The sequence below is a fragment of the Larus michahellis genome, chromosome 2 (genome assembly GCF_964199755.1).
Source record: "Larus michahellis chromosome 2, bLarMic1.1, whole genome shotgun sequence".
NCBI lineage: Eukaryota > Metazoa > Chordata > Aves > Charadriiformes > Laridae > Larus > Larus michahellis.
The window spans coordinates 88,981,326-89,003,643 of record NC_133897.1 but is presented as its reverse complement, the minus strand read 5'-3'; the positions used below and the strand labels follow the sequence as shown (position 1 = coordinate 89,003,643).

Below are 22,318 nucleotides of genomic sequence, written 5' to 3'. Positions count from 1 at the left end.
TTGAGGAGGTGAGGTGTGGCAGCAGCAGGGCCTTCTATTTCTTTCTCAGCGTGTTTCCGTCTTTTGGTTGCAATATTGATAACTAGTTTCATTTTGCAAAGGGATTTCTCTCTGTCAACTTATGAGCAGATGATATTCTCATTGCCCACAGGGGACAAAGCTGCAGGAAACGAACGCTTTGCATCGTGCAAACCCTCTGCAATTTAATTTCTAGAGCACCTGCAACTTGTGAAGTTTCCATATTATTTCAAAGACAAGCTCAAAATGTAGTAGAAAAAAAACAGGCCCTACTTCAGGAAAACAGTAACACCTTCCTGCCTTTGCAGATTTAGTATCTTGGCTACCGATTCTATTACAGATGAGGTATACTGAAAATAGGATGAAGTCTTAGCTTTTTTGTGATGCTGAGTGGTCTGCATGATGTTTGCGATTACCTCAGTAAAGGGTACGGACTGATCAGAAAGGAGGCTGGAGAAAATGATAACGGATTAAATTATGCAAGTAGTCCAGTGAAACAGGGAGCGTGGCGCACACAGTTGGAGACGGGATCTACTCAGGAAAGAGTTCAGGAAATAGATTTACCTGTAGTACGTCTCCTATCTTTCTTTTAGTTAAAAGAAACTTTGGTTTTCCCCCTCCCCCTTACGTCTTTCTGCATGTGTCTGCAAGGTTAAAAATAGAATAAATAGGCTTGGGTAGGGTTACAGTTATACCTTCATTTAATCTAATCAAGAGGTGAAGATGAAACAGCAAAAGCTTCCGTACAGGCTAGCAACACGCACGTATAATGGCACTGCAGCTTCAGGTTGCAATCGCAATGGGCTGCAATGGCTAAATACAGTAATGAACATTGCACTTGGCAACTCTGCTGAGGCTGAAGCATTTTAATGATTTGGGAGTAAGGATTTTGCTTGTGGAATTCTAGCAAGAGAGTTGATTTGATTTTTCTGTTATCTTCTGGTATGAGTGCAGCATGATATTAAAGGATAGTTTTGTTAAAGCCTTTGATCATTTAAACGGAACTTCAACTGAGCAGTGATGAGCACTTTAAAAATACAGGAAAACTGAAGATGTAAACAGGAGAGCAGAAGACTACAGAGAATCTGCAGGCCTGAATAAAGACGGTAGTATTTATTATGGTGGTGTTATCTTTGTATAAGCAACAGTAGCCTAAGCATTTCTGGAAGTGTTGTAATCATTTAAACTGAAAACCGGGTAACGTGTCTTTAACTGATCTACAGTAGTCACATTTGAAGGACTTCACTAAATATGTCAATAACTTACAGCGGCATAAGAAAATCAGTACAGCCGTACTAGATCAGACCAAAGCTCCAGCTAGATTAGTACCGTCTCCCTGCTAAAGGTCACTGGGGGGTTGCCTAAGGAAAGGGCACAAAGAGCAGGGCAAAGTGCCAAGTAAGAGATGCCTGTCCCTGGCTGCGTGGTCTGAGCTGCTGGCAGTGGCAGCTTCAGGAGTTCAGTAACTGTGGTGCACCTTCATCCCATGCAGCATTATGTTCTGCAGACAAAATATCTAAAATTAATGATTTAATTTTTTTTTTTTTTTTTTTTGCAATCCAGCTCTGCATTAAAACAGTAAAAAACCCCACCTCTCACTTGTGGCTTAGACACTCTCTGTAAGTAGGTGTGCTTACTTTCCTGTGGAACCTTGCTATTCTCAGCTAGCAAATTCAGTGCCTAGGCATATTAAAAGGTTACACATCAAAAACTTCTGCTGTCGACAGGCCTGAGCGAATGGCAGGGAAAGTACCAAACTGCCAGTGCTCACTCCAACTTCTCTTTAATCTGTTTTCTTAAGTACACTTCATGCATTTGACTTTCACAAATGGTTGTGACGAAAGACTGTTCATGAGAGTTTGTTTCAGATGCTGCGTGTGTGAGTCTGAACGCCAGTAGTTCTTGAAAGCTAACAGTCTTTTCATAGGCTCTGCATCTCCTGGAAGCTATTTCCATTTATTCTGGTTGCTGACAGGGATTACTAAACCTCAGAGACCCACTACATAATGCATTATAATACATTATGCTAACAAAGGCTATTATCGTGTGTATAGTAATCTGCAGGGTGCTAGACTGATTTGCTTTTAGGCACTTGTAGAAAGCTCCCTGTCTTTTGGGACATTCATTGATAAATATAAAGCACAAAAGAGTATTCCAGTGAGCTATGAACAACAGTACAGCATTTCTAGACTTCAGTGCAGTCTCCAGTTAGAAGAAACACTGCCTGATCACAAAGACACGGTATGGCTCTATGTTCCTCAGAAAGAAGCTATGGAATCCAAAATGGATGTTTTTAAAAATGTGTTAGACACATACCAGCCTGGAATGAGACTGGAATAACAGATTTTACCATGGGGAAGTGTACTGTTAACCTGTTAAAGGTTATTCTGTGATGAAATACACTTCATATTTTCTTCTGCAAAACAACTCTTGGCAGATGTTTCCTATCATTTGTTGAGCTTGCTATGTTTGCAGAAGTTATGGCTGTCCAAGAGAGGTGTTCTACCCTCAAAATATTGTTCTATGTATGTATTGAGGACTGCATCTTAACTAATTTAACCGATGCCTTGTTCACGACCTCTCTATGCCCATTTATGCTATGTGGTGCCCAGTGAGGGCAGAGAAAATCTACTTCACACCTTATTACACATCTCAGCTTTGAATTGCACCTCAGATCTTTGGGACAGTATCAGTTAAGTTTATCACTTCTGTTAATAAGGAAGAATATAATTCATATGATTTTGCCTTTTGAAGTGTGCAATGAACAAATCTTACGTGGTCCAACCTCCTGATTTGCCAAACATCTCCATGGCCTCCTGCTTTCTCACATAAGCAGAACTACCATAATTCTGTGTCCTTTCAGAGCTTGTGTCACACAAGATGAACTAATCTCACAAATATGTTTCTAAGTCAAAACAATATCTTGTTCTAACTTGCATCAATATGAAAAACTGAAATTGACTCCTCTGTTCAACAATCTATTTTGCAAGGTGTTGGAAAAAAAAGTATGTTGAATTTGTTAGTGATGTTCTTATGGCTATTCCAAATCCATAACTTCATTGACCTTGAAAATTTAGTTCTCTCAATGACTCCGTAGTACTGGGTCTTGTCACTCAAAAACTTACTCTAGCATCTTAATGTTGAAGGAAACTGCACTTCTCTTCTGTATTTTTATGAGGAAGAATAAAAGTAGCAACAGTTTTGAACTGTTAACTACTAGTACTGAAACTATAGAAATATAGTTATTAGTTACACCCCTTTTCAGATTACAGTTGGAGTTGTTTTCTGTGTTGACCATAGCTGCGCAACAGAATACAAATTCCTAATGCCTCCCGAAGCACTCATTCCACTGTGAAGTCTCTCGAGTAGTCATGGAAAATGTTCAACAGGGTTCTTATGAAGGAAGGAGATCCAACTACTCATCAATTTACGCAAATAAAGGATTTCTTATTTTATTGTGGACCAAGAAATCAAGAAGTCTAGGTTTTATCATAAAGACATTATTCCCTGTTGACAGGAAATCACATGTGAGTTTAACATGAAAATAACTGACTGAAAAACTTGTTGCATTTAAGACTTGGGGTTTTTTTGTGTGGTGTTTTTTTTTGGTTTTTTTTGTTTTTTTTTTTAAGGACACTGCTATAAACCATCATAAAGTTCTTTGGAAGCTGTGGTGGAATTGCTGGGCATGGTACGACATTGGAGGCCAGCATCACTGGCTTGCAATGGAAGCTTGCTGGATACCACAGCCTGGCCTGCACCAGGATGGACCTGCAGAATCCTGTGCTACCTTTGCTGTAAACCACAAGAGACAGTGGTCTTTCCACAGCCACCCCAGTTCTGGCAGTTTTGAGGAGCTTTTGATATACAGTCTTGGAGACAAAAAATAAAAATCTGATGAGCCTAAATGGAGGCACTGAAGGTTCCTACAGACTGACGCTCTGTTGGGATATCATGATGATGTGATCATGTGTCCTGTAATTCTGAAGTGGACAGAAAGTGGGCCCTTTTCTTCTGTGGGAAATGTACGGTTTTCAAGACCAGACTGGCCAAAGCCCCAGAGAACCTGCCCTGACCTCACAGCTGACTCTGCTCTGAGCCAGAGGCTGGACCTGATGAACTCCTGTGGCCCTTCCAACCTGAATAATATCCTGTGATCCTGTGAAGCAAAAAGCCCTGGGTCTGTGTGCAGTAAAAATGCCAGACCGCAGTCGTATTTGAAAGCAGTTTATTGTAATGCTGATGATTTGAATCACAAGGACACTCTCTTATAGCAATTATCCCTCAGGCGGACTCAAGTCAGTATAGATTTCTCTGAACTTTGTGTTCTGCGAAGGGTGGTGTAAAGCTGAAAACAGCTGTCATAAAATTTGTCAAGCAGCAGGGGGAGCAAAAGCAACCTGAGCCTGCCTGCGGGAAAACTCCCTAACTTCACATCTTCTCCTGAAATAATTGGTTTCTACAGATCTAAGTCTCCCCATGCCTCCCCCAGCTTTCCTTATACTTCAGAGTGACAGAGCACGACATTCTTCAGAAACAAAGCTCGGTCCAGCAGCTGCAGAATACACTGACTCTCTGATAGCATTAACGTGATACCACATCTGCTTTCTCACCAACCGCTGCTGAAAATACTTAGATGGTATTTTTCAGGCTGGGTTGGGTCACTACCTTGTTTAAGATAGTCACTATATCTCCCCATTGAATTATGCTGCTTTATTTTTTTGAGAAAGCAGGTTATTTTAATGAGTACAGCCTCACTTTAAAAAAGCTTGAATAAACCAACGCTGGCAGATTCCTAGGCTCTCTGTGAAAACTGTTGACTTCACAACTTTCTTCTGTCCTGAGTTTTCTGCAGCCCTTCCCGCTTCCTCTTGTGATTACAGAGTTATACCAGAAACATGCTCTAGCGACAATTTTTGACCCTTCCTCTTCTGCTTGCTCCAGCCACTCATGCAGAATAGACCCTTTGTATGAAACCTGAACAATCACAAAGGAAACATCCGTCTCCACCTCACTGGAGCAAACAGAAATCCTTTGTTCCGGGACAAAGGCTCAGTGCGGCACCGCGGATGGGACAAGGCCCTCGTGAGGTTTTTATAAAGTCAGCCTCTGGTGCTCCAGCATCTTCCTGAGCAGGCAGGAATGCTTCCACTCGTGTCTGAAATAATTTTTACTGAAGCGGGAACTAAACTTGACCTTGAAAAGGTAAAAAGCTTCCTGAGCAATTGTCTGCCACTATGTCATGTTCCAATAGTTATTTTTGTGCCAGCAGCCTGAAGATAAAAAAAAACAACTATCTGGGAGTTCAGAGACAGGCAATGAAAACAAACTCATCCACTGGATGGGTGGTATTATTCTAAAAGCTGTCCCTGGCATCCATATATGTATGACAGTAAAGTATAAAGAATGTGGATTTAGTCTGAAAAGTTAATGCTGTTTTTTTAAAAAAATGTGAATATCCTAGCTAGGAGTTGTGAAATCTCCTTAATACAATGAGGCTATAATGAAGCCTATGATGAAATAAGGTTGGGGAGCATGGGGGAAATCTGTCGCTCTTTTTTTATTTCCTTCCTTTGTTTACTCATGACAGATAACAACACTGAACTCAAGTCACCCAGGGAATTCCAGATACTGGCACTGTTGGCAGTTGGCTTTGTGTCCTCTGAGAGGGACTGGTTTCTTGCCACAACATTTCTTCCTGTGGATTTTACTGCCTCTCAGTCCTATTATCCCATGACTCTAATAAAGCCCAGTTGTAACCTTTCATAATAAAGAAATGCAGAAATGTAAAATAAAGAAAGCCAATAAAAGGTAGGAAAACGTGAATGAACCTTGAACACAAATCCACTGGCCTCTGCAATGGCTTTAACTTTTGGCTGCTTTTTGACCTGTGACACTGAATGTCACAGGTATATATGGTGACAGCAGAACATGGCCCCTATGCATGTTTTCCTCATTCATCTTTAAACTTGGGAGAAATCACAGAATCATGGAATTGCCTAGGTTGGAAGGGACTTTTTTGATCATCTAGTCCAACCAGCAACTTAACACTGACAAAACCCACCACTAAACTATATCACTAAGCACTACGTCTACTCATCTTTTAAATACCTCCAGGGATGATGCCTCAACCACTTCCCTGGGCAGCCTGTTCCAATGTTTAATAACCCTTTCAGTGTAAAAATTTTTCCTAATATCCAGTCTAAACCTCCCTTGACACAACTTGAGGCCATGGAAAGCTAAATAATGCTACACACTACTTTGGTTCTGAAAAAAATGCAGTTTGTGCTGTTTCTTAAAGCCAATTTCTAGCCATGCCTAGGCTCTTTTTTCTTATAAAAAGGTCTTCCTGAAAGTAAGTAAAAAATACCAGGAATGGAGGGATACACTGCAGTAGCTACTCTGAGTCTGAAGCTCTTCAGCACTACACAGGGGGAATTAGTTGTTCTCAGAAGCAGAAAAGGAGATATTCAAGGAAAATCTCCTGCTGAGGAGAGCTGTAAGCATGACCTTGGACTGGGGAGGATGAGCTTTAATCTGGATGAACTGGACAACGTACTATAAAGTACAATTGCTTTAAATTTGTTGGAAAGGGAATGAGGGTAGGCAGTATTAATCTATGATTTGATACTGTGTGATGCATTGAAAAATTTCAATTGTTATTCAAACTCTGAAGTTCCATAGTCAGACTTAACTTCCTTAAAAAACAAACAAAAAGCCCCACAAAAATCATATAACCTCAGTTAGCTTTAGAAAGCAACAAAGGCTTGCCCTAGTTACTGTAGTAACACAAGCTACTTTAAGAAAGTTGGCTCTTGAATAGTATTCCATTTATAAATTCTAATGCAGTGGCTGGTAACTGATGTGCTGGAACTATAACGCTGCAAAACTCTAGTTCATGTCCCTGGCCACGTTTGTTAAAACACTAGCACTTCAAAAACTGAAAAGCATTACTGCCATCAGAAGTCATGTTACCTTTTTGATCCAGAATTCAAATTTGGTTTTCTACAGAGTAACATAGCATGTGCAATGTTATAGTTTGAGCACATGAACACTGATAAAATCACAGATTTCATTGTTTAGATGAAAGAAACCATCATGATGAATCCTGTTTTACATGGTGTGGCTAACCTGTTTTCCTCTAGTAAGGCAGAAATGCTACAGTAGCCAAATCCTCAAGACAGAAGAGATTAATGAGGTTTATAACCGGGTGTCATATTGCATTCCCTTTTTGCAGGAAAGATGTATCTGAAAGGCCAAGGAAGTTAAAGTACAGCTTCTCCTTTTCAGACCCTGATGCTATTTTTTCAACCATGAGTCACAAATTCATGAAAAAACAAGGCTTTGTTAACTTCAGTCCATTTGTAACTACTTATTCAGCTGCTGGGCTCTCCCGCACTGTCACTGCACAAAGACTACATCTTTAGCTCTCTCTTTAGCATTAAATATGCCCGTATTTCACGCCCCCTTTCCCAATTCCAGCTTGGCCCTGGTGGGACATCTTCTATATGTCTGCCATCAGTCATCCCTATGAGAGTTGAGACGGACGAGTGGGAAGGTTTCAGCATTGCATGCAGGTCAGGAATAAAACACAGAGAGGAACACCTAAATTATGGATCTGAGAAATCACCACTTTCCTCTGAAAATGCTTTCTTCAGCTTGTGAAGTAACAACCAGCATTAGCAGCCTGGAATGTGTACAGCTATCAAAGCTGTAAGAGTTGTAATAACTGGGTGATTTTCTCAGGTGGTAACCCTCTCTCAACACAGGCTACTGTGGCATCAGTCACAAGGAAATACAAACAGTTCCCCTTGCTTTTTCTGGTTCCCCTTTCCAGCATCTGAATCATTTGAAACCACAGGGATGAGGTAGCAGATACTTGGATGAAGGCCTTTTAAGTGACAGTGAAGGAGAAATAACAGAGTAAAGGCCCTGGTAGTGTCTTGCATTGGTCAGAATTTGCAAATCACTTTGCTGTACTCTAGGTTGACCTTTACCTAGACTTACATATAAGCAAGCCTAAGTCAAATTATCCTGAACGCAAGCTAAGGATGCCTAGTAGGATAGCAGTCAGTCTTGCTGCGAAGATGCAAAGAATTCTTTAACTTCTCTCCTTTACCAGCAATTGCTTTATGTCTCATTGTTTAGCAGGACAGCACAGCTGAAAACATCAAATATGTCACTGTCTTATGTACGCAAGAAACTTTACTGTCTTACGTACTCAGGATACTTCGTCATGTGGAAAATTAACTTATAGGTAAATGCAGAAAATGATACGAAATGGCATATTTATTAATCTAGAGATTGAAAAATTGAGATTAAATGGGCCTACTGAAAACTGGATAGCCTTTGGTGACCCTCACAGGAAAAATCAGCTGCAGGATGATGGCTGGGAAATAGTAAGATTTGCTGAGTTCAACTGGAAATTAAACTAAACTATCGAGTAAAAAGTGTTTGGTAGATAGATAGCGTCAGAGTGGGAATACATCAATAAACTAATGCTGTTTCAATAATGTACTGTACTGAGTTGGTATGAATATTCTGTCTTCATTCATGTGGGCTCCAATTTTATCTGCCAGTGCCTACATTTCAGTGGCTGGTGAAGCCTTGCTGATCAACAGGACAGGAGAGTCGGCAGATGGTATCCACTTGGCAGTTCCTAGTTTGGCACAACCAAATCCAAAGCAGAGCACAAAAGCTTGGGCATCTGGAGCTGCCTTTTAAACAGATGAGGCTTCTCAGCCTGAATGAAACACAGCTGCTTCGCTACTTCTCTTCCACAGTGACTGGCTCTAGCTCTTACAGAATTAAGAAATAAGTAGAAAGCAGCAACTACCGAGTCCTGTATTCTGTACTTTAACGCTTTTATATCAGGAATTTTCCCGTCTACGCTGGCTTCCATGTTCTTGACCATGATTTTCTTCTCAAGTCCTAGGTGCTTGATGATTGATTATAAAAGATAACCAAGCAGATGATGTCTGGAGATTGGGCAAATGATGGGATGTCTTGCAGTAAACTGTCATCAAATGGGACAGAGACTTGCCTCCTGCCTTTTTCAGGGTGAAACTGAACTATCCCATCACAGGGGCCCAGCAAAAGAAACCCTGCCACTCTGGAGCCCTCTCTGCTGTTTCAGGACTGTGATGGCATCCCTCTATTGAATCTTGCAAGATCAGTTAAAGAGCCTACGGTCCCCAGCAGCCTGTTCCACTTTTCTGCCCACGGTTGGGGGGAAATAAGAGATCAATAGGTGAACATGTTAAATGCTGCATCTTAAAATTTCTCATCATTAGAATATAAAACCCCCCACTTACGATTATATATAACTACACTCTGCATATGATTACATACTTATCAGATACATATTTATAATTACATACGCTATACATTGATACGTAAGATGAACATAGCTGCCAACTGATGGTAGCTTACGCTGCTGGGCTACAAGATGTAAGCACTGGAGAGCTGACACAATGCCTGCATGCGGCTCTTCCGTAGGGGCTGATAATGTCCAGCAAACGAAAGAAATAGACAGTTGCCAATAGTAACTCCTTAAACTACAGATGCTCATCAGCAGGAGCCCTTAGAAATCAATGTGTTTTTTCCCCTGTCAAAAGGATAGGTTCAGATATGAATCAAAATGTTACATTCTATTTACAAAAAAATTTAATATTTTATTACAGAATATAAAAAATGGCCTAACATAAAATATAGAAAGTAATATTCTAAGTATTAGAAACATTTTAAAGCTATCATTAGACTCCTCAAATATGGACAAACCTGACTGTAAAGCAAATGACATTTTGACATGTATTGACACACACTTACTCAACTGTCAGGCCCAAACTGACCATCTGTTTGCTCCTAAGCACATTAAATTTAAACTTTTATTGAGATTTAAATCTAGTATAGGTTACCTGGCATTTTTATTTGGTTACCACAACAAAACTGATGATTATCAATTTGTTCAGCTTAAGTGTCTGAGCCTTCACTTTAGATTAAACTTCATGACAATGTTTGTTTTGGTTTTTTTTTTGAAAAAGAGATTTACAGTTTTTAGTAGTTTGTCTGTGGTTTGTAACAAGTAAATCTGAAATTTTTAAGCCTTGCATAAATCACACACACACACACTAGTGTAAATGTGAAAGCTTTCCCTCCACTCTATCTTTCAGTCTCCTTTTGGGATAGAAAGAAATGAAAAATCACAGGGCAAACTTGAACATCTGGATTTTGTTTCTTACGCAGTGTCTGCTAATTAAATATAAGATAGCATTCTACACAATTAGCTTCTCCCCTTAATCAGTCTGTTTATTCATTAAAACTGCTGCTTTCCCTGTTTGTCCGTAACTACATCTCCATTTAAAAAAAAAGCAAAGCAGCACTGAAATTCCTTTTATGATAGCACTGATGCTATTATACTTAAAGCTGGAAAGAGCTTTGAGCTGTTTCTAATAGAACACACGTTAAAACTGAGGAGTACTGTGCATCTCTCCTGCTGTACATTAACTTGGTGACAGACGGATGAATGTGGCGTGGTGCGCACAGCATGTCACCCGTGGCACCTTGAGCCTGTCTTATTGGTAAGGGAAAACCTGTTGTAACACATAGAGCACTCAAGAATATGAAGATAGAACTGGCCACATGTCTTGCTGACACTTTAGTTAACGGCAACCGTGCAGCTAACAGGAGCTGGTGTTTGGAAATGTATCCCTAAAGCACTGTGGTCTGTCCCAGCTGAGGCTGCTTGAAGAGGAAGCTGAACTGAATAGCATGGTTCAGTAACTGCTGCTCTAAGAACTGATTGCTCCTACGAGTAAGTACAGACTATTCTGGGTCATTTTTAGTGATGGTGAGCTAGGGAGCTTTCACAATGGTCTCTGAGAAATTGCTTTCTCTGATTAGCATCTTGTACGCTCTTCATGCAGTGATCTTGCTTCAGCCACATAGAGCTGGCCATGCTTTTAGCCTAATAGCAGCAACTTAAACGTGCGTGCTCACAGCTGTTGTTAAGTAAGACATCCCTTACCTTCCAAGCTGACTCTGAGACATGAACAGAGGCCACCGCTCCCAGTCCCCTCAGAGAGTTAACTGTCCCACTTCCCCTAGTGCTGCTTGCAGAGCTCAGGGCATGCAATTTCACCGACTTGTGCAGGATTTGCACACAAACATGTGTGTGAGGGCATGGCTGTGACCACCACATGGCGTGGGCAGCAGCAAGTGCAGTGAAGGAGCTTGTGCCCTCCCAAAGGAGCGCTCTGGTCATCACTTTCATATAGCGGGCATTAACTGACATGAAATCAGCCTGGGAAGCCTTGCAGCTCAAAGGCAGATGGCCAAGTGTCAATCATGTGGCTGCCAGCAGCTAACATTAGCCAGGGAAAAGGATTTGAACTAACTGCAACTTCTGTGTCATCACAGAATACTTAAGGAAGAGCTCAACTGGGAAATGGGGACAGAATAAAAAAAAAAAAAAAAAAAGAAAGAAGGAAAGAAAGAAGGAAGGAGGGAGGGAAGGAAGGAAAGAAGGAAGGAAAGAAGGAAAGAAAGAAAGGAAAAAAGAGAAAGAAAGAGAATTTGGCAGTAGCTGTGCCCTTCAGGCTGCCTTGGAAAACCCCTGAATTCTGCGCTGTGGTGTCTGAGCTCAAAGACACCGTTGCTATTCTGAGAAAAGCCCTTGCTGAAGAGCAGCCTATTTGCTGTTACTGATGCTGGGTATGGCAGGGTTCCCTTGAGCAGCTCACTCCACGCACAGCCTGCCCCTCCACACACAGCTCATGAGCAAGAGACAGAGCAAACCTTTGCTGCAATGGAGAAATGCAGTAATTTAGCACCCAGACAAATTATTTTGGGAGTTCTGCACTGTACTGAGGCTGACACATCCCACAACCAAAGGGATGTGTGCTATAAATGCACCAGTTTTCTTTCCCTGGAGTCTGTGTCCTCGCTTAGTTTACAACCGTGCAAAGACCACAGGGCTGACTTGTAGGGTCATCTGAACAGGTCTAGCATTGAACCAAAACGTTTAGTTCTTCAACAGCGTTATTAAGCAACGACAGCAAGACTGTCATTTATTTGGGGCAGTATCTCTACTTATGTATAGAAAGAAGCATTTTTGCCTGAAATGCCTAACGGCAGTGAAGTAACAAATAATGATAAGCAGCATTATGCACACTCCTTAAGCTGAGTGTAAATTACCAAGCATGCCATATTTTCTAAAATATGAACCAGTCTCTCAATTCCCTTCTAAAATAAGAACCAGTCTAAAATCAGAACCATTCCCTTAATTCTATGCATAAAATTCCTCAACTGAGTCCTTTCCCTCTGCTATATAAATTTTACATTCAGTTACATAGCCACAAAAAAGGGCTGTTGGAAGGAGTTGCCACTTACCACCAAAACAACATCAATACGACTAATCACATCAGATCTCTTACATATTGGAAGTCTAATGGCTTCTATTTACAGCCTTTAAATAAAACAGCTTGTCTACATATTTTTCACTAAGCAATACAACTAAGAACTATACCTTTTTTTCTACTCTGACCCAATGCTGCCACTATCAACAAGGGCGAAAAAGTACTTCTTGTGCAGGTATAACTGGTCTGTGGAAGGATGTAGGACATTTTTCTTCCAACTGTATGAAATAGCATGTCTTCATTATTGGGGAGGTTTCCCAGGGTTTCGTACTGGAAGGGTACTTTCCTGCATGGTTGATGTTCATATTAAAAATTTCACTGTTATTTTTTCCAGTGGTTAACGGATTTCCTTTATCTTTCCATCTTCTGGAATCCTTCTATAGATCATCTACTGAAGAATGGATTCACATGACACGTCTAACTATTTAATTTGTTTTGATCTCTTGGTCAGCCTGGGAGCCTGTTTCCCACTTTCCCTCTGATCCCAAAGAAGAAGATGTTACCTGTGGTGATGCTACTAGTCTGTCTGCCATTTGTTGCAATAGATCCTCTCCAGAAAACCCCAGCAACTGCTGATGGCCATGTGAGCTCAGTTACAGTGGCCATCTGATCTGGCTGCAACAGAGGCAAATTTTAAGTCAAGTTCCTTAGAACCTGTGGCACATAATAACTTGAGTCATACCAACGTCCACTGAAGCATTTGCAGGCTCAGGCCCTTGAACCAAACTGACTCTTTAAAGCTCATGTGTCTATTTTTCCGCTCTGTCTGTTGACAAGCAATCCTAAGAATCTGTCACTAGTAGGCAAAAATAGAAAGAGGACAGGAAAAGCTATGGACCTCAAAAGCGTTTCTGGAATTTCAGTGTGGACAAATCTCTCATGAAGAGCTTATGAAAGAACTGCCCTTGAAAGTACTATGGAGAACTTCTGGGAAAAAAAAGCACCCTGTAAAGTTACAAAACAAAAGTCTATTGCAGTAATTAAAAATTACTCTGCAGAGGATGGTGATGGTAATTTGAGAAGCTCATGGTCCATCAGAACTTGAGTAAGATGTTAAATGCCCAGAAGGGTTAAGAAAACAGTCAGTTCAGAGAAAGCTTTGAGACGGAAATAGTATTCTCAGAACAACTTATAAAGACGAAACCTTTTCCCTTTGTGGGTCTCTAACAATACTGACAGACTTCAAGGGAGGCTCCGGCTGTAGAGAGCATAACCTTGGCCTGGCACAGCACACAAGGGAAAACCTCAAGGTGTGTGATGGTAGATAAGATGAAAGCTGTGGAAAGTCTCCAGACAATGGCCAATTCAGTGGAGGCATATGTCTGTCTCCATCACATGCTGTAGGAAACAGAAGTTAGAGCCAGAGCTATTGGTCTCTAAGCCACATGAAAAGAGTTCAAGCTTAAATCTAGACATTAATAGACAGAAAAGATGACACATCGGCTCATGCAATTCTGTCTTTGATGGCGGCCAGTTGTAGCTGTTCAGGGGAAAAGTATATGAAATAAAGAGCAGAAGAAATCTCCTAATTCAGCTTTGAATGGATTGAGTCGCTTCATTTTCAACCGTGAAATAAGACAGAGTACCACATCCCACTTTCCCAGGTCGTTACAAGGGGGCAGGGATGGTTACAGATACTTCAGGCTTGTTACTGTAAAGCTTCCTTTGATGTAAATTAGCTTCCCTTCATGCACAGGCCATGTGCAACTCAGTCAGAAAGGCTCTACGCTAAAAATGAAGGGGAGAGAGAAATTATGTCAGCCCTCCATTACTCAGCAGTTAATTTCTGAACGTGGGGATAGGAGAGTTACAAAGCAGCCAGCTAACCCATGGAAAGTACGCAACACTGGGGATAAAGAGAAAACCTGCCTGGAGTATGAACAGATTCAATTTTAGCAATTTAAGCATTGTATCCTAAAAGAATTGTAGCATTCCCCACTTGCTTTTCTATTGTGAGGAAGGCCTTTTTCTGTGAGAAACTCATTTTCTAGGTTCTCCTTTGGCTTTTGTCCTGCCTAGTGAGATACTGAGGAGAGAAGCTGTCATGGCCCCGAGGGCACCACCAGCCCTAACCCTCCCTGCCCAGTCCCTGCGGTTCCCCCCATGTCACCCATGCCCCAGGACCCTTTGTGAGCCCCCCAGGGTTTCCCCTCACTGTGCCCACAGCCCAGGACCCCATGTCAGACCCCCGGGGCCATCAGCCCCTGCCCCAGCGATGCTGCAGCAGGGCTGGTCTCCAGCTCCCCACACCCTGCCCTGCCCCGCCATGGGCCCCGCTGAGCCCGGCCCACCCACAGGCCCAAGTCCCCGTCCCCAGGGAGATGCCTGGTGACAGTGCTGGGGCTGCCCCGGTGCCCCCTGGCTGCTCTGCTCCTGGCTAGGGAATGGAACGGGCCTTGGCTGCCAGCCCTGCCATGACTGACCCTGGAAGTCCTGGTGCCTGGCGGTGCCCTGAGAGGACCCAGCCCAGGCCTCCTTAGGACATCGTGCGCGGATTGTATGTCTGCTAATGACTGTCACGGACAGTGGCGTGGCTGATAATGCAAGTCCACTCCAAGTGGATAGAGGGTGGCTTGACCAACTCCAAGCACTAACGTAAATCCATCCTATGTAGAAACAGAAGTTGGATTCACCCTGATCATCTGCTCCATTATTTGTTATGATCCCTACCACCTGCATGTGTTTTCTTCCACAACTGCCTGTGGGTTGCTAAAAAGACTTGTGCAGAAACAGTTTTCTTGGGGAAGACGCACTGTACGTAGGTGTGCAAGCTGGTCGCTTTGAAATGCTGCAGGCTCGCGAAATTTCTCCCTGAATGCCAGCCCCTTGCAATGTTTCACAGCACAGACAAGGCTTTAGATCCTGTTGTCAGTGTCAGCACCATCTCTAAAATGGCTGGTTTTAGTTCATTTTGAGAGTGAAAAAAATCAACATATATGAAAGTACCCCCAGCACGGGGGCCCAGTGCCATGCGAGGCAGCAGGGAACAGCTACTGCGGTTTTGACACGTGCTGCTTGTCCCACCATTTGCCACAGATGAAGGATGTCCAGGGACAGGCAGCCATCCCACTGCCCATGGGACAAATGCGGTTTGTCATTTTCCTGATGTGCAGGTTACTGGAAGTTATGGTCATTTAAAAAAAAAAAGAGGAAAAAAGAAAAGCAGATCTCTGATATCTCCTTGAATGTGGAGGCTGACTTGAAATGAAAAGTAGTGAGAATTAAATAAAATAACTCTAGCCCTTAAGATATCCAGCCTGAGTTAACGATAGTTGATTTTCTTAGTACGCCAGTACTGTGATCACACTCCTTCCTCCAGATAAATGCAACAGAGCTTAATAAGAAAAGACAACTCACCTTTCTTGAACTGCTAGTGCTTTTAGCATTAGGTAGAGGACATAATTTCTTGGTTGAGATGAAAGACAGAGTTAAACAAAGGTTTCTTACCGTTAAGGACAGTGCCATGCAAACAAAAGTGAACTTCTTGATATGTGTCGCTGTGACGGTGCTGTTGGTGTTCACCAATTTATTGCTCGGGTTATTCTAGGGTGAGAGAAAGAGATAACAAGCATTAGCTTGGCTCCAGACTACTGAGAGGCTGACGGCACCAGAGTCATGTGTTGGACCTGACTGTCTGTGCGCCTGCAAGTCTGCCTTTGCTTGTTTGCTTTTTAACCTAGAGCTTTCTGAGTACTTTGTACCATCACAGATTATTTTCCGCTTAAACTGACAGCACCTGGTCCTATGGTCACTGAGGGCTGAGTAATCTTCCTACTTTTCTAAGGAATAAGTCCTATTTAACAAATTCATCTTTGAAAAAGGGTGGTAGCTCTAAGGAAATTCTACGTGATTTTTTTTAACCTTAGTTTAAAGTTTGTAGCATGTTTTCACAGGAAAAATAGGATTCCGTTCCTTTTTACCACAGAGTGGTACCAAATCCAGACACCAATGCAAGCACCCTTACTGATCCAATTAGACAAGTAGGTAATACAAACAACCCTCCTGGAACGATTGGCTCCGTTAATGCAGTTTAATGAAGAGAACATAATTAGGATTATTAGATGTTCCACCTTGAACATGGGCTCTGTACTCACATGGCAGCAAAGTTTTACTTAAAACAACAACAAAAGCCCTCTTCCAAATGTCTAATATAGCAAATGAAGCTAAAGATTTAAAATTGCCCTCAGGGAACACATAAAAACAAACTAAATGGTCTGTGAAAGGAGAGGGTGGGATATCAAAAGCAGGGCACCATTTGGAGCCCTGTAGAAATAGGCTCTTGGTGATCTATTGCATTCACCCTGGGGCTGTTTGAGATACACCAGTATGTGCCCACGCTGATAAAAAACGTACCATGAGATCTAGTACAACGTTTATTCATCCTTGATGTAACTCAGGTAGAACAGCCGTGGCTGTCACATGGTCAACCTCCTAAAGGAGGCTGAAGTTACTCGTAAGACAAATAGGAACTTACGCAAACAGATCTTGGGAGTGGACAAACCCAACATGAGCTCTGTGAAGGGTACATGACTTCACACACATTCAAACAGTTGATGGAATTTCGCTATTTAAAGCTTTCGTGGTGATCAGTGCAGGGATGGCACCTGCACAGCTCCAAACTCCTGCTTAAGTATCTCCTTGGGTGCGTGAGGATGCATGTTGGCAACCCAGACCCTAAAGCAGGAAGCTACTCCCACGCCTGCCCTTTTTGGGAACAGTTTATGAAAACTCTCTGTAAACATTTATTTCACGTGTCTATTCTTATTCCTTGTGTTTCTGAAGGAATACTTTGTTACTGTTAGTTTTTATGTATGTGAGGATAGGCCTTGCTTACATCACCCACCAGCGTTTAAACAAACTCTGCTGCGTGGCTCAACTTTCTAACAAGGCTAAAATAATAGAGAGGCAAGAAAGCATACCTAAATCCAGGCATCCAAAAGGGCTGTGAAGAAAAAGGGCTCTTGGTCATTCCTACCTCACTGCTGCCAACTGTGCCCTTGCTGTACTCCATCCTTTGCTCTAACTCTTGACCATATACTCTTTAGTCCTATCTCTTGCACATAGTTTAGTTCTTGGGTCAAAACACTATGCAGATTACGGAGCAAAAAGAGTATCCACTCCCACCGATTAATCAGATAAATAGCACCCTCTCACAGTCGGTGTTGTTGCTCTGAATCAGACGGCAGCCACAGTCCGTTAAGATTAATGGCAGTATCACCATATAAAACAGTAAACAGAGCGCAGAAGTAGGATATGCCTGTTTTCTTTTAGCACATCAGTAGCAACCCTTAACCAGAATGTAACTGCTAGGCCATGAGGTTGCTCTGGACACAGAGGCTCATAATAGACTTAAGCAGGACTCTGCATCTCTTTTACAAATGTCAACAGAGGTAATGATTTCCCTGTGAAGACAAGAATCTGACTTCTCCAGTAGAGGCACCAAAGAGGGGCAAACTTTCTGGATCTCAAACCCCATCAGTCAGTTAAGGCAATGCAGTGTGCTTCTGATGTCCATCAGCATTGTCAGCTTTCTGAGTAACAGACAAAAGAACATGGGAGTTCGCATGCATGCAAACTGTTTCAGCATCTGAAAATCACAGTGGAGGCTTTACAGAGTCTGGAAATTAAAAAGCACTTCTATCCAGACTCTTCTGAGAAAGCCTTAGCTTAAGGAAACAAAGCTTTTGAAAGGCACAGTGACACACAAATGACATGTGACCGAGGATAGAGCAATTCTCACAGCGATCTAAAAAAACCCACTGTGGGTTTCTGGTTTGGTATTTATTGTCTGAAAGGTATGGTGGAGGCATTTGCACACATGGTTGCTAGGATGAGATACCCTTTATACTGCTGCTACCTCACTTAGTGCATTTTATGCCAAATTGCTCTTAAAAAATGCAACTAAAATCCTTATTATATAGTCTTTTGGCAATTAGATAAACTGTAGCTATCTGTGCCTTACCCTAGCTTTTTCTTCCTCAGATTTGTTCCACAAGAGCTCTATGAGGAGCCTTTTAACTGAAATAAACAAACAGACAAATCATGGTCTAATCCTGTCACCACTGAATTTGGCAGCACATCTTCCACCAGTTCAACGAGACCTGAATTTCGGAGTCTTAATTGCTGTTAATTTTGCTTGGCAATAGCGCATTTGATTGTTGCTCGTAAAGATGAGGTTAGCAGCCCCTGTGTTTCCTGTCCCAAACCACTTTTATCTTGCAGTTTATTGGTTTTGCATCTGCAGTTCCTTTTATGCAGCGTGATCTCTGAGAAAGCCTGCATATTGTATTTTATCTGACAGGTCAATTTAGCTGTACACAGGCAGGATAGGAAGTTATGACGGACTAGACTTTTCTTTGTTTTGTTTTTAAATTCTCCTTGGAAATATGGTGGATCATATCAAACGGGGCTTGCTTCTGTTAAGCACGTCCCTGAGCAAGCAAACATTTTTTTCATCAGTATTTGGAACCAGAAAGTTCAGTTACTAATTGGTAAATAAAGGGAAGGACAGGATCTGGCATTTGAATTAGAGTGTCACAGGACATGACTGTTCTTCGCACAGCATATGGCCTAGTGAGTAGCAGTTCCAAAACAGTGCAAAAAAAGAGTCTAAACAAAATTAATTTGGTTATATATTTACTCTGTGCTCAGTTCCAGGAGCAGTACTTGCATTCTTATGTACTTACGTGTTATGCCAACAAAAATCTTCATAGTCTCGGTCAGCTAAGTCAGTACTACTAAAATAACGTCTGTTATCTGTGTTACTGTCACTCTATGAAACAACCTTTGCTAAATATTAACATGAGCAAACGAACCCAAACCCATTTGAGAAATACCACAGAATCTGGAGCAGAGACATGAGCTTGCTCACTCGCTGATGGACACTTTGTGAGAAATCACTTCATTAGCTAAGCAGCTACATCATAGTAAGTGAGGATTTTTTTTAATCCTTAAAAATACAGCACCTATCTATTCAAAAGGTAGCTTAATGCCTTGTAACACAGAGCTAAGGTTAAAATCATAAATCAGACAACAGCTTGAAGCCACCAAAACCCAATTCATTTTAACTAGGATTTTAAGAAAACCTTATCAATGGGACAAGGAACAATAGGCATCAAAAGCAAAAGTAAAGAGAAGCAAAAGCACAGACGGCCATTAACACAGCCCTGTTTAATCTTTGGATGGTTTATTATTTAAAGAATCTGTTATACTTGATTATGGAGCCATGAACTAACTTTCTTCATGTTTGTTTGGCAGAAATTCCTCTGATATCACTGAAGCCACCCCTAAATGAAAATGTCGTAACAGAGAGAAAGAGGAGGACTATGGATGTGAAACCACATGAAAAGCATTTATTACACCCCTAACGCAGGCGCTCACCTTGTCAAAAGCAGGGTATACTGCTCTGATCTCTGTCAGCCAGCCATACGGCATGTGTCCCACAGGATATGTAGCTGTCAGAATTGCCACCGCCTATGAAAAAAGACAGGGAAACATGAACTTCAAATTTTTGAACAGAACAGTTAAACTAACATAGGGTGACACTTCCCACCAACATCACCACATTTGACCTTGACGGAGCAAGAAACCAGGCAGGCGACTGGAAGCTCTTTGTTTCAGGAAGACCACCAGAGTGTCCAACATTTGGCCCAGTGTTTAAAGCTTAGGAAATCTTTTGCACCATGAAGCTACATTACTCAGCTTTGTTGTTTCACCATTACTCTGATACTTTGCGGTAACAGTTAACTTGAGCTGGTGTGTTCCCCTCAGCCAGCTGAATACTCCCCTCCCACATTGTTCCTGAGTTATTTTACCTACAGATACACGAGCAGCAGAATGCCTTACAGCTCACAGTAGCCTTGGATCATATTTCGTAAATTTAATTTATACACATTTTACTTGTTTAATTGGTGGGATCCCAAAACACATGCACAAAAGCTTTCCTAAATATCTAGAACCTGTATTTGGTAAGTGAAAAAGTGCCTCACCAAAGCCAACACCATAAAAGTTACCCCAGTCACCGTAACTGTGCTGGCAGTCCAAACAGAAGCAGTGGGAGTTGGCCAGTGCAAGTGGACTTGCTGTCCTCATGAATATGCTACAGCCTAGCCCTTCATAGGGATGTCCTGCCCACATTGAAAGTTGCTGATATTACTGAACAGGGGACCTATAAAACGTCTGTGTACACTGGTGCTCCAGACACTGATGTTATCTGTGTTGTCAGCACCTCCCTTTTCAGAGGCAATTATTTCAGAAATCAGAGAAAACTGAAACGTGACCATTACTGTTCATGTAAAAAGACTAGCAAACCAGCAGCTATGACATATATTTGCAGCCATCCTAATGGCAACAAAATGCAATAGGCTAGCTATGAAATGTGATGCACTTAAAATCAAAAGTTACCAAGAAATCCAAACTAATCTCTGCTAACGTGCTCTGGCTCCCCTTGTACCAAGACTGCTATTAATGCATAGCCTGATCCCTGATTTACACATGTAGAAGCGTTAGTGTTTCCTAAATTCTCTCTCCACAGCTGTTTATTTGCAGTCACTGGCAACTCCTGAGCGAGTGAAATACACAGTATTACATATGACAAATTAGCCGAGCTGACAGAATGTCTGTTAGGCATCAGCTGTTTGAATTTTCCTTTCCATTTAGTGACTTACAGCTTTGTTTTTCCTATAGAAAAAGCGTGAGAGATGTGCTAATGACTACGTGGATCTAGACATTCTCCCACCAAAACTGGCAGCAAAGACCTCTCACGCTTCTCAAGAGACTAGGTCAGCTCATGATGAGCAATTGGTGAAGGCTCTGCCTTACGGTCAGAAGTCTGGCTCCCATCAGCTGTAGGAGACTACTGGAGTAATCTGAAATTCCTCAGGAAAAACGGGGTGCATTTCATATTCTAACCAGGAGACAGATTTTTTTAATGTGCTTCCTTACGCCTCTGCCCTATTCTGTGTGATGCACTGACTGCTAACAGTAGGATTGTTTCACATCAGTTTGCCTGCCCACAAATGTACATGACATGAAATAGTGCAATATGGGACTACAGACGACTTTCCTGAAATCTCTGGGATCTGAATGCTTCAGAGCGTATGTACCTACATGTAGAGCATGAAAACCTGGGACACAGGAAATGTTCAGCGAAAAAATTCTACTGTCCTTGTTGATGGTGAGGTCCCACTAGGCCTGGCAGAAACACTCATGGTAAGAGTCCAAGCGTCTTCTTTTCAAGGATAAAGAGAGCACTAAACAGAAATGTACTTAGGACAATTTTTTCTTGCCAGCATGGCTGAGAAGAAAAACACAGAGGCAACTCTATGTAAATGGCCATTTGCAGTAATGGAGAGCACTGACTTTCTTACCTCTGTGGCTGAAGAACTGCCACCAAGGTCCCGGGAGACAAAAAGGTTGACAATGGGCCTACTTATTCGCTGAGTTGCCAAAATTAATGCCAAAGGCCACCAGAAACTCAGCATCTTCCTTATTGTAGCTTCTCCCTGCATACATAGGAAAAAATAAAAAAAAAAAACAAAGAACTGGCTTTGGAAAAAACATACAGAACTGAACTAAAAGCACAGAAAAAGGATTTTTGCTTTTCCCACCCACTGTCACTTTGGTATATTCATTTCAAGTGTTTTCAACAGCTAGGGCTTAAAATGTTATCACCCATGTTAGCAATACTGATTCCAAAGAAGCTGTGTCATGGATCTCAATAAATAATGCATAAGGTATCTATCTGAATAATTTGTTCTGGCTACTAGACAAAGATATCTGAACACCAATATGACATTTCAGGAAAAAGAGGAATTTTGAGATCTTCTTCTCTGTGAAATAAGGTGTCCACTTAGTTCATTCTGTGCTGTCTTACAGCACTAGAA

At 41.8% G+C, this 22,318-nt stretch overlaps 1 protein-coding gene across 1 annotated transcript in view; it reads right to left on the bottom strand.

The window, feature by feature from the left end:
• Positions 1–22,318, bottom strand: part of ANKH (ANKH inorganic pyrophosphate transport regulator) — a 100,808-nt gene that overhangs the window by 7,453 nt on the left and 71,037 nt on the right. The window contains exons 6-8 of the mRNA XM_074576171.1: positions 21,803–21,937; positions 19,815–19,907; positions 15,882–15,977 (exon numbers count right to left, since the gene is read on the bottom strand). Of these exons, the coding sequence (XP_074432272.1) occupies positions 15,882–15,977; positions 19,815–19,907; positions 21,803–21,937 (324 nt within the window). The remainder of the gene's footprint in view (positions 1–15,881; positions 15,978–19,814; positions 19,908–21,802; positions 21,938–22,318) is intronic.